Source organism: Ziziphus jujuba, chromosome 7, assembly GCF_031755915.1.
Source record: "Ziziphus jujuba cultivar Dongzao chromosome 7, ASM3175591v1".
NCBI lineage: Eukaryota > Viridiplantae > Streptophyta > Magnoliopsida > Rosales > Rhamnaceae > Ziziphus > Ziziphus jujuba.
This window is the reverse complement of record NC_083385.1, coordinates 26,011,187-26,024,595: the sequence shown is the minus strand read 5'-3', so window position 1 is coordinate 26,024,595 and position 13,409 is coordinate 26,011,187. Positions and strand designations below refer to the sequence as shown.

Genomic DNA, 13,409 nt, shown 5'->3' with positions numbered 1-13,409 from the left:
AGAAGAAAGAAGGTAAAAAGCTATCTGAACTTCATAACATCTAAAGAAGTTGAGCCATGGTTCATAAGTTGAAATACATGTTAAACCAAAATGTGAAAAATAGATTGCTAAGCAAACAAGATTTAATAAGAGAAGTATAAACTCATATTATAAATTCAATGGAAATTAGAAATTTTCCGTATTTTAAACAGAAATTTTATAAAGATGACCACCAGAAGATGTATTATATAAGATGGCCTAACCACGCTTTTGACATACAATCCAAGCCATTCATTTTTATCCAATTGGACTGTTTAGACCTCAAACATTAGAGAAGGCACTTCTGCTGCAGTTTAAGACTCTGGAAGTTGTGATCTGATAATTAACCAACGCGAAAAGTTTCGGAAGAATAGAAACAATGGTTCTATCAGCCATTTGAGACCAATCAATATCAAAAAAGAAGGTACTTCAGATGAATATTCATCGGTATTAAACACAATTATGTAAGCATAAAGAAACATAAAATTTTCTTAGAAGCTTATAATTTGGAATTTTTTTTCAAAGGAGATTTATGTATCTGCAGCATTTTCAATACACATTGTCAATCCATTTGTTTAACTAGTTCTTGAGGACGGAGCATCGGGCTGCTTTTCTGGAATAGCAACTTGGAATGCTGGTAGCTGGCTATATGCCTCATCCAACCTGGACAAAAGAGGGAACTGATCCTGCTAATAGTATCAACGAAGAAATTTGTCAGCGGATGGATATGCATATACATAAGTTCACTTCAGACTAGCATGTTTTAGTAATTTGGTGTCATAGCTATGACTAAGAGGGTAGTATCCTAATTTTGTTTCAAGACATCTATAAGGTCTCCATGAAAGATCATTCAACATTATATCAGAGCACTTTCCCTAGCTAACAACCTGCAATGCTGTTGCCATGTTAGAAAAGTTTCCAAAGCCTTGCATCCAAAACAATCTGCCACAAAACCTAAACAGCGTCAAAATACCATGCTCTAAATATTGTATTTAATCTTTAATTTCTAATCAAAGTTCATCCTAAAATCCACATATTACCATCCATTAATCCTAGCTAGGCTATCCAGATATCTTCAAGTTTGCTGATATTAGTTTCTTAATTCAATTATGTTTTTGCTGCAATTTTCCTGTACCTTAGCTCTTGTAATGATCAAATCTGTTTCTTGGATATCATGTGGTGGTCAACATCTTCTCTTGACGTCAAAAGCTAATTATAGTTTCTATCTCAATGGCCACAAGCAGTAGTGAATCAAAACCAGCAAATATCAAATCCACTGATCCTATGGGATTACTAATTACCTCCTCAGCCAAACGAAATTAATTGAACTATGCGTCAAGGTCTTAAGTATCTGAAGTTTATATCAATGCAAAAGGAAGTATCTTACTAACAAAATCCTTCAAATTAAAATTCCTCTAATTTTTAAAAGTGGCAAGAAGACAATTTTATTTTATTTTTAAATGATTACACTCTGTGGCTGTGGAACAGAATGCTCAATCTGTTAGGTTAAAATGGTGTTTTTGGTTATTGCTATTGAAACTTGAGATGATATTGAACTGTGGTCTGACATTACTACAAATGGATAATATCATATTGGAATTATATAATGCAGGATAGCAAGAAAGATATGATAAAGAGGGAGAAAGAGAAAGAGAAAAAAGTTCAATAGCTTTATTCAATAATCAATTCTGGTCTCTCCAATATGGTTCTAGTGACCCCCCACTTATAACAAAACAGCCAACTTAAAAGGGAACTAAACATAGTAAGAGAATCTCCAAGGGAAAATGCAAAAATGGCAACGCTACTTCAGATTTTGGCATTGGCATAAACCCTCAAATGCACATGCTAATATGACAATGCCATATTTTCACACACTTCTCGAATGCAAGACAAATTAGACAATCCCAAAGAATATTCGTGCCAAATTATAACAATGACATTTTAATGCTAGATTTAGCATTTCATTTAACATTGCTATAATTTGGCATTGCATTGCATGTGAAATTTTAAAATGCTAATTCTAAAATTTGGCAACAGAACCCATTTGGCATTACCATAAGAGACATGCTCAACCTAATCAAAATAGGAAATCAAAGTAAAACCCTAATAAAAATGAAAGTCCTAAAATATCATAATTATCCTCTTCTCTAATCTCTGTCACAGTGCCTACAAGTCATCCTCCTTTTTGCCATATTATTGCGTTATACCTACTAAATCATGACAGTAGTCAGAATATGACTGTTATGAGTTTGGGAAACATCATAGCTCCTTTTTGCTTCTTCTCTTGTTTTAGCGTAGTCACTTTGATGTTCGGGGTACATGTTGGGATCCCAAAGGGCTTTCACTATGTTATAAGTTTTGCAAATGATTTCCAAGAGAACATTACAAATTCCTCAAATATTTAGAATTTTATCAACAAAATAAAGACTCAACAATTATACATGTCCTTTGTTTTGATGATGTCCTTGAAATATAGAAATGGTGTAACGTACTCCCTCACAAATAGATAATGTTAGTTATATGATTCAAAGAAGTCACGCTTGAGGCTTATTTTTGCTGCATAGTTGCTGTCATCGAAACTACGTTGTTTCACCTTATATCATTAAACAAAACTGTGAGTTTTGGCTTGGTGGTTTAGAGAGAAGCTGGTATAGTCACGTAAAGGCTTTCGAAGAATCCTAACAGCAATAGAGTTCTGCAGCAACTGTTTTTTGATAAAAGGAAGATTCTCTTTGGTGTATTATAATCTAAGTTCTCTTTCTCTTTAGGTTTTTCTCTTTAGAATTCTCTTGGGTGAGAGTTGTGAGGTGAGAAAGGTTGTAACAGGGGATTATTGGGTATGGTATATGGGTTTAGAATAGATTCTAAAACCAAGAAAGAGGACTATATAATCTGTAAAACACATTCAGTTATAGTGCATTGAACTCCTTGTGGAGCTCCGAGGATGTAGATTCAATCTTGAATCGAACCTCATAAATTTCTGTGTTGTTTTGATTTATGTTATTAGTTTATTTCTTGAATGTTAGTGTTGCTGAAATTGTAACAGATAATCTACTACTAGGCATTGTAAAATTGACTCTATAAAGAAAAATCCTACACGATACAAAAACCAAACTTCCAAAGTTATTAGATATACAACTGGCTATCATAAACCATAGTAACTATCAGATTGGAGAAGAAGTACCATATCAATATTGAATCTTTTGGTCGCTGCATATAGCTGGGGTGCTAGGAATATGTCTGCCTGTAGATAATAACATGTTACATATCTTTTAGATGCATTTTTTTGAATCAACAACAGATGCTAGCATATATGAAATTACTTATAGGGTGTGGAGCTGACAACTTACAATTATGAATAACATCATTTATTTATGCACAAAAAGTAAGCAAATAAGTAAAAACTAGTCTTCATATTGGCAATATCAAAACCATATGATTGTTCATTATAATCGACTCAAATGAAGAAATTTGATGATCACCATTGTGTATAAAACAGTAAATACATTAAATAATCAATAAAATTTTTAATTCCCTGAATGATATAGCATAGAGGAACAAGAAAAACCTTCGTGCACCAAGCTAGGCCTAGGCCTAGTATTAAAAGCTAGGAAGGATTTTAAATTGAAAAAGTACAAAACAACACTAAAGAAGAATCCAGACCAATTCTAGTAAGACCTTGAAAAATGCTAATAAAATTTTCAAATGAAGAAAACAATTACATTCACCATTATACTAAATTCATATAAGTATTCATCACTAATAAAAAAGTCTAAATGTTTTTATTACTTCTATAATTTCACCCGTGTTCATAAATTCAAACATATGAATGGCACGCTGTAAACATATGCCTTTATAAAATTTTAACCCAACATCAGGCAAACTTGGGGAGGGCGAAAAGGAAGCCACCTTTCTCCTACAGCATAATCCTACAATATAATGCCCACTTATTCACCCATTCTTTAAAGCAATAAGAAAAAATCCATAAAGAGCCTTTCAAGCTACACAAAAGGACAAATGCAATAATGAATCAAGACCATTCAAGCCAAACTAGAGGCCAGTTGCTCATTAGGGTTAAAGGGGGTCCAATTAAAAGCAGCAGCTTGCAGTAAGTTAGTTTTGACTTGTGAGTCTTTAATAATATCACTAAAGCAGTGGCTAGACCACTCAGTAATGGCAAAGATACAATACTAGCTACTTTTGTGTCCCATTTGTTTACATGGTCCTTTGTAGTACATTGTTTTTCATCATTATTGCTCTCATAACTAGGTTTTTCTTTTTCCTTCTAAAGATAGAAAATATATATATATATATATATATATAAGAAAAAGAACATATCGAGGCCCAAAAAAATAAATAAATAAATAAAAATTAGAGAATGTGAAAATTGATAGAACATATGCAAGAGATACGTTCTCAAGTTTTAAGATGAGCAATGTGAAGTGGAGACAGAATAGAAAATGATTTAAGTGAGATCCTCCTATTGAAGACTGGGTTAAGCTAAACACTGATGTTTGCTTAAAGCAAGTTTTAAGTCTAGCTGGTGCTGAAGGTCTTACAAGAGGTACCTCATCTCAATGGCTGGTTGGTTTCACCGTCAATCTAGGGAAAGCTAACTTTTCCATGGCAGAGTTATGGGGCTTACTTCATGATCCAAAAGATAGCTTGGCATATGTGTTCAAGAAAAGTTAATGTTGAAACTGATTTTGAACTTGTGGTTTGCTGGATGGAGGAAGAAGTTAATGAATCTCATCCATTTTACTCCTTATTCTGCAGATGTAAGGAGCTTCTCAATAAAGGAAGGACTATTTTTCACTATCTAATATCGATAGAGAGTCTGATAAGATGGCTGATTTCTTTGATTCTTCCAGCCTTAAGCAGGATTTCAGTTTTGATTGTTACACTCTGTGCCTATGAGGCAGACGTATTGTAAGGTGATTATATGGGGGAATGTTCGTCTCAGTGTTTTAGGCTAGTTTATATGGGGGGCTCAGCCACCAAATTTTACCACAAGAAGAACATAAATATCTTTGATATTAAAAGAAAGAGGAAATTGTAGATTATTGTGTTTCTACTAAAGAATCTTAATAGTATACATCTATTTAAACTTGAACAGGCATCCATAACCTAATGGTGGTCTTGTTGCTTATATAATCCCAGATGGAATTACTAAGTTCTGTCACCACAATTTAGATTCTATAATTAATAATTGTATGTTTTAAAGCAATCTTTATAGACTTGCTACAATGATCGAGAAAAAAATCTTTAAACTCTGCCTATTTAAATATGTGCATGCATATTTTATGTACATATAATATATAACTGGCATTAAAAAATGAATAAACAAATAAATTTTAGTTGATTAAATAAGACTCCAAACCAGGTGCACTTCATCCCCAGTTGCATATCTTCCAGCATAATCTTTGAGCAGCTTTTCAAGTGCTGAAACACATGTAAAATAGATATCAAAATAAAGATTTGAATCCATTGAGGGAGCAGAAACCATAAAATAGAAGCAGAGAAGTTCATATTCAGTAGATTTTCCATGAAAAAATCCATACTTAGATAATGCTGGTTCATGTTGTCCTATTATGCATATTCACTAGAAATGAAAAGTAGGCTTATTTTTACAAACTTTGGATTAAAATACAGGGAACTATAAAGCCTTAAACTATACAAAATTTTCTAATTGCTGAAGTGCTCAATTGCTAAAGATAATCTAATAAAGACAATTGCCCATTCTGACTTTCAATTCTCCCCAACTATAAAAGATAATTAGTACGTTGTTTGCATGTCAAGGATTTAAACTGGAGGTTTACAAGATTCAAATTCCCAACTGTTTGTACTGTAATTATGGTAGGCTGACATAAAGTACAAGGAAATCAAGAAAAGCAAACCTATAATCAAACGGAATAAAGTAGGACTTCATTTATAGGGTTCTTATTGTTAAGTAGCCTATCTAATATCATTTTTCTTTTCTCACTTCAGAGTTCATGGTTTTCCAATGGAATTAAGATCAGAATCATGCAAGCGGTATTGAAGCTCTATTAGGGAACTTGTGATGCAATCCATACATAAATGTATGTGTAGGAACTTTCCTCTTTTATTATATGTGTAGGAACTTTCCTCTTCTATTCCCTCATCTCTCTAATTTCATAATTATTTACAACTCTTAACTGTCTATGTGTTAGTTTGATAATTGTAGTTGGGACCATTTTCTATTAGCTTAAACTTCCCAAATTGATTTTAACCAAACATGGCATCAAAGCCTAATTGTATAATTTCTCTTGTTTCTAAATCCTACTAAAAACAAAATGGCCTTTTCCTCAGGTATATATGAACAAACTGCTAAGAGGGACATAATGGCTGACATCATAATGAAAAAAAGAGGTTTGAAAACTCTAGAACTAAATTCTTTGTATAGGTTTAAGCCAAGCAAACTCAGGTACTCTTCTGGTGCAAATTGGTAGCCCGCAGAGCAAGAGTAGATAAAAATGTCCAATTTCATGGTTTACAGCTGAAAGCAAGTTTTCAAAGCACACAAGCATGACTACTTGATCAATTATAATAACAATCACAACATAATCTGGTTTTACCTGCTTTCAAATTCTACGTTCGAATTAGTTTTACTTGTTGAACAGGGAAGGGGAGAGGTCGAGAAAGGGTATCAATCCAACAGTAGTTTAGTATAAAACTTACCTGCAAAGCCTTTTCCAATATGATATCTTAGCCAAGGAAGTTTCTGATCTGGACCAAATTCTTTTTCAATGTATCTCTGTAAATAGAAAAAGAGCAAAAGTGGAACAATGTCATCCGAACATATATTCAATTTTAATTGGCAAAAAGATGACAATGTATATGAGAAAAATAACCCAATCCACATAATATAATAATCAGTACTGCTTGATTTTGATGAGGCTGTATGCTGGAGTGAACAATACTTGCAGCCTGCATATAACATGATAATCGAGTACCTATTAGTGTTAAAATATGAAAAATAATGACAGGGCATGGTAGAATACATTATGTAAGAGTGAACGAAAAGAATGCTTGAGGAAGGAAAAGCCAAGGAATAAAAAAAAACTATCACTGGATTATATTAAGAAAAACAAGGCATCAATCTGCCAAAGACGGATACCAAAAGTATTTTCCCAAACATATCGTCCACCCTGAATAAAAGGATAGCCCTGTTAGCATATTCACCATGTTCGGCATTGTATCTTATTCTTTGGACTTGTTTGTATCAATACTTTCGGTCTAAGATAATAAAGAAGCATAATAAAAAAATATCCCACATAGATTAGACGAAGAAAAACCAATTGGGTTTTGAAAATAAAACGTTTTCAATTATCCCATATCGAAAAAGAAAGAGATTTGTGGGTGGCTTCTTTTATTATTGAAGCTCCATTTGCTCATTGAAGGGATCTCAACTTCTACTACATCTTTTTACACTAGAATACGTTTTTTATTTTTAATTCTAGTTTTTAACATAGAGCAGCCTTTTTGACCGCCTATTATTTAGTTTTATTTAGTGTTGGCCCTTAGACCATTTAGTATTTATTTTTAGCAATTTAATTTTGTGTTGGTCCTTGGACCGCCTGTTTTATTGGCTTCAATTACTATTATCATTATTATTATTTTTTTTGGCATTGTTCTTATTTATTTTTTCTTAGTTGATTAAAGTCCTTTAATCATTAAGGCATTAGAATATTTTTAATTGTTTGTTCTCTGCAATTAAATACAATCTTCTGATTTATTTTATTTTTTGCAATTGTTATTATTATTTTCTCTATTTCCTTTAATCTAGAAGGTGGCATGCTCACACAGTAAGAGACGCATAGTGTTGGATTTTTTTTCTAATATTATTTTTTGGCATGCTCGATGGGACCTACATAAAATTTCAACCGAGGACAATGGTTCACACTCTATCAAGGTCTTCAGAGTCCGACACCCTTAACAACAACAAAGAGGAAGGAGCTGGTAAGACTCTTGACTCAACGGAGATGTCCACCCAGGAGTCGATCCGTGAGCTATCCCAAGATCTGAAGGAGGGTCAAAGGAAGATAGAAGTATTCCAAGAAACCCAACAATGATTCTAGGAGACCCAACAAACAATGTTGAAAGGCATTATGGATTTGTTGCGTCAATAATTGTAGGTTACTCAAGCCTCATTGAGTGGTGCAAGGCCATTTACTGGCCAAGAAGAACAAATGCAGGCCTTTTTGGCCGTGCCTGAAGGCAATAAGTCAAGAACTGATCCACCAACTGTTCTGGCAAGAACAAACGGAAATGAAGGAAGGATAGTCGTACCAGAACGACAACCTTATATTCCCCCACCTGGTCGAAACCCAATTCATAGTGGAGGATCAACAGAAAACCAAGGCCAAAATGTTAAAAATGGCCGAGAAGAACAGATTGTACAGGCCCCCCAGGCCGCATTAACACCCATAGGAGTGCTGGCCTCTAAGGCCACCTCTATCTCGATGATGACTCCACAGGCCGTATCAACCCCGATATTGGCCCCTCATGCCCCCCAGGCCGCATCACCGCTTACAGGAGTGCTGGCCTCCAAGGCCGCCTTTCCCCCGATGCTGGCCAATCAGGCCACATCTATCAAGTTGCAGGCCCTCCAGGCCGCATTGACACGTACAAGAGTGCAGGCCTCCAAGGCCACCTCTGCCTCAATGCTGGCCCTCCAGGCTATATTAATCCAGTTGCAAGAACCCCAAGCCTCATCAACACCTACAATAGTGCTGGCCTCCAAGGCCCCTCTGCCCCAATGTTGGCCAATCAGGCCGCATCTATCCAGTTGTAGGAACTCCAGGCTGCATTAACACCTATAGAAGTGCTGACCTCCTAGGTTGCCTCAGCCCCAAAGTTGGCTCACCAGGCTAGATCCATTCCAGTGTAGACAGCTTAAGTCGTATCAATACCTATTGGAATGCAGGCTTTTAGGGCCGCATCCATCCTGGTAGCACCTTTAGTCACATCTACCACGGTGCTGGCCCCTTAGACCGTATCCAGAACGATAGTGACTCCACGGACTACATCTATTAGAGTGCATGCCTTTATGATTGCACTAACAATGATGAAACACGTTGAAGACATGGGACAGAAGAGCCAACTATATGTTTTTCCACCAACCAGAAATCGAATTCAGGCTAGAGGGCAACCGCTTATACACCAGGGTGGTAACCAGAAGTATTGTCGATATGACGTCTCTCAACTATATCAAGCCAATCCAAACAATCTTAGGTGGAAGAATGGATATTATAACCTCCAAACTAATCGAGACTTTGGACGGCCAAAGATCAAGAACAATATGAATAAGGGTTTGAGCATGCATTTCGGAGCTGCTGAAAATGTCATTTTAAAGATAATTGGTTGTGCGACTATGAAGCATGATCCAAAAGGATTCTGGTCTAGACAAAAGACCAAATGTCGTAGACAAAGACAATCGAAGACCAACATGATCATGCCAATGGCTATCGTAGGGTACTAGTACGAAGAGTTGAGACCGAAAAATTGAAATGTTACATGTTTCATAAAATTAGTCTAATTTAATGAAACATGAGGGGCAATCTTTGTACCAATTTTTTCGATCTAAGATAATAAAGAAGCATAATAAAAAAATATCCCACATGGATTAGAAGAAGAAAAACCAATTGAGTTTTGGAAATAAAAGGTTTTCAATTATCCCATATCGAAAAAAAAAAAGATTTGTGGGTGGCTTCTCTTACTATATATTGACCTCATTTGTTCATTGAAGGGACCTCAACCTCTGCTACATCTTTTTACACTAGAATACTTTTTTTATTTTTAATTCTAGTTTTTAACATAGAGCAAGCCTTCTGGCCACCTATTATTTAGTTTTATTTAGTGTTGGCCCTTAGACTATCTAGTATTTTTTTTTTTAATAATTTAATTTTGTGCTGGTTCTTGGACCGCTTATTTTATTGGCTTCAATTACTATTATCATTATTATTATTATTATTGACATTATTCTTATTTATTTTTTCTTAGTTGATTAAAGTACTTTAATCGTTAAGGAATTAAAACCTTTTTAATTGTTTATTTTCTGCAATTAAATACAATTGTCTGATTTATTTTATTTTTTGCAATTGTTATTATTATTTTCTTATTTACTTCAATTTAGAAGGTGACACCTTCCTACAATCAAGAGATGCTTAGTGTTGGATTTTTTTCAAACAGGACTAATTGGCCAAAATCCACCAATCTCTATTTGCATTACTTCTTTTCGAAAGGGTTTGTAATAGTGCAGTATTGCGAGTCCTGTGTAATAACTGTGATGGGCCTGTCCGTGAATTAAGTTATATAGTATTGGTGAAGTTAGCTGCATTCATTTTTCACACGAAAGGACTGCATATAAACCCAGAAGAAATTGATTTCGGAACCAAGTAAACAAAACCAATCATGTTCCGGACCCAACTACTTGTATGGATTCAACTTAATCTGGTAAACTGATCCTGCAAGAGATTTTCTAGACATTTGGTGGCAAGACTAATCGTAAACAACATATGGAGTGCATAAACAAGTGACATTATGTTATAGTTAGGAGAAGAAGATGAAGAAGACGAAAGATAGAGCACAGTACCTGATAATTGATGGCTTTTTTATGAAGATCAGTAGGCAACAGTGGATGCTGATGTGGGTACTTCTCATTCAAATACTGTCAAATTATAAACAAAGAAACAAACAACAGCAAAGGGTTTTATAAAACTAGGTAAAAATTATGAAAAAAAAAAAAATAGCAAATAACTAACCAATATTATGGCCAAAGAGTCAGCAATAACTAGCTCCCCATCCACCAGCACCGGGACATAACTAATTGGATTGAGTTTCATAAACTCTGCAAAATAATCAAATTCATACTAACTGCAAAATAGCTGACGTTGGTGTGAATTCGTTTGACTGATATCTCAATCCATGAATTAGCCTCCATTTGGTAGGAAGGATGGAAAAATAGAAAGGATGGAAAAAATTATGTCTATCACTCCACTTGTTTGGTATGACATGAAGGATGAAAAGGTAGTTTCCGATCATTCATTTGGTATAAAAGGAAGAAATGAAAAGAAAGAAAACTTTAATTTTTGAATTAATTTAATCATTAATTTTTTTACACAAGTTTTTTTTTTTTTTCTAATATATATTTTTATAAATCAAGTATTATTAATTTTACTCGAATTTTTTTTTTTAATTCATGCTTTCTCCTTTTTCTTTATTTTTATTTTTAAAATACAAAGTATTGCATTGCGTTTTTGTTTCTCAATGGTGGTTTCTTTTTTTTATATTAATTTTTTTATTTTGGGCAATCTTCTACTTTTTTCCCCTTTTACTCGGTTTTTATTCCTTGTTTTAATTTATTTATGCATTTCAATTTTTATTCTTTTTCTTGTACCCTTGTTGTATAAAAGAAAAATAAAGATGCAGTGTACAAAAGTAAAAACAGAATATTTGAGTGACAAAAAAAGTAATATAACAATGAAAATTATGTTAAAATAAAGAATATAATTGAGGACAAATCATAATTACATAAAGACATATTTTATTAAAAAAAAAAAAGTGGTTTATGTTGCTATACTAAAAAAATAAAGCGTAAAGAGAGGGAAAAAAAAAAAAGAAGGAAAGAACTAAAATGCATGCTAGATAATATAGAATCAATATTAAAAAAATGAGAAAAAAAAAAACCTTTTAAGTTAAAAATATAAAAGACATAGTTTGGAAAGAAAATGAAATAAATACCCAAAAAAGAAAAAGACATGATAATAAAAAAAGCACAGACAACAAGTTAAACTAAAAAGAAAAAGAAAGAGATCTGAGAGGTAAACAAACTTGAATTTAAAATTGAAAAATGAATAAAATAAATTAATTAAGAAATATATGAGTGTATATATATATGTATATATAAAGAGTAATTTTTTTCACGTGGAAATCTGAAAAAAAAAATTATCCAAGCAACATCAATCCTTAAAAGGATGTTTAAGGATATTTACAATTCCATATGTATCTTTACACATGTTGTTCCGGACAAATCTCAATGTTATTGTCTCAAAAATTATGCATAAATATACATATAGATCAAAAGCGCAAGGAGGGGAAAAAAAAAAAAAAAAAAAACCGACAAAAAAAGAGATTAAAAAAAAGACTTGAGTTAAGAAAAAGAAAAAAGGCTTCTTAGAAAATAAAAATATATGGATAAAGAAAATAGTAAGTGGCATGGGAAAAAAAAAAAAAAACTTGATTAAATAAAGAAAATGGGGAAAAAAGAACAAAAATTAAATTAGGGTATATAAAAATATAAAGATGCAAGGTAAATAGAATTATCATATACAAAAAATAAGAAAAAATGACTTGCTTAAAATTGAAATTGGATGATTAAGGAAAATAAAGAAAATATGAATGTTAAGTAAGGGGGAAAAAAATTGAGTTAAAAATATGGAAAATGAAAAGAAAAGAAGAAAAAATAAAGATTTTAAAGTACATACAAAAATGAAAGAAAACAAAAAACATATACCAGAGATAATTATTTAAAAAAAAAAAAAAAAAACACAACATGTTCCATCTTTCCATAATTCTATCATTGCTTTTCTATCCTTCAAATTTTCCCTCATACCAAACATAATTAACATAATAAAGGGACTCACCGGGAGTATATTGCTGTCCTTCCACAAGTGGTATATATTCGTAGTCGAGGCCTGTTGTGTGTGTGTGTGTATATATATATATATATATATGTAAATCTCATTTTTCAAATGAAAATGAAAATGAAATGATAAAAGAAAAAGAAAAGAAAAGAAAAGACCTTTCAAGTTGAGGGCAAGTCGGACACGGAAAGAGCATGAGCTCATCCAGTAGGAGTAGAGCTTCAGTGGAGAAGCTTTATAATTTTCTTCCTATGCATAATATATTTTACATATATATAGTATTCATTCAGCTGATCGATCTTTGAAGAATTTGGAAATAGAGATTAGATTTTGGATTATAAAAGCCGATGAAATGACTTACCATAATATTAAAGAAAGAAGGAACAAGATGGAGATGGAGATGGAGACGAAGACGAAGACGAAGACGAAGACCAACGGGTTTTGCTTATGAGCTCAGCGTCTCTCAATCGCGGCTTTTCCGTTTACTTCTGATGGATTTTTGCCAAATTTCTTTTCTTTTCTTTTTTTATTTTTATTTTGTCTGTTTTTTCAATTCCAAATGTCACTATCATCACATTTGACTTCTTCGAGAGAAAAACATTCTGTAAGACGGTTGCACAAGCTGACATGGTGCCACCGCCCAACTCAAATACAGCCGTTTAAAATATTTTCTTTCTTTTTTTATTTTTTATTTATTTTTTAACCTTTTTCTTTTTGTTGTTTTGG

At 33.1% G+C, this 13,409-nt stretch overlaps 1 protein-coding gene across 4 annotated transcripts; it reads right to left on the bottom strand.

Moving 5' to 3' along the window:
- Positions 1-378: 378 nt before the first annotated feature.
- On the bottom strand, positions 379-13,338 carry LOC107425638 (glutathione S-transferase zeta class). 4 transcript variants are annotated; one of them, XM_048478982.2, is made up of 11 exons: positions 13,045-13,333; positions 12,842-12,932; positions 12,684-12,734; positions 10,803-10,888; positions 10,634-10,708; positions 6,919-6,966; positions 6,718-6,793; positions 5,399-5,460; positions 3,203-3,262; positions 906-960; positions 379-704 (listed from the first exon to the last, which is right to left on the bottom strand). In XM_048478982.2, the coding sequence occupies exons 1-10, from the start codon at positions 13,045-13,047 to the stop codon at positions 925-927; spliced, it is 588 nt and encodes a 195-aa protein (XP_048334939.1). In that variant the 5' UTR covers positions 13,048-13,333; the 3' UTR covers positions 379-704; positions 906-924. The 4 variants fall into 4 exon arrangements, with proteins under 4 accessions (XP_048334939.1, XP_048334937.2, XP_048334935.2 ...); XM_048478980.2 differs by lacking the exon at positions 906-960 and having other exon boundaries at positions 379-707; positions 12,842-12,928; positions 13,045-13,338; XM_048478978.2 differs by lacking the exon at positions 906-960 and having other exon boundaries at positions 379-707.
- Between the last annotated feature and the right edge of the window lie 71 nt (positions 13,339-13,409).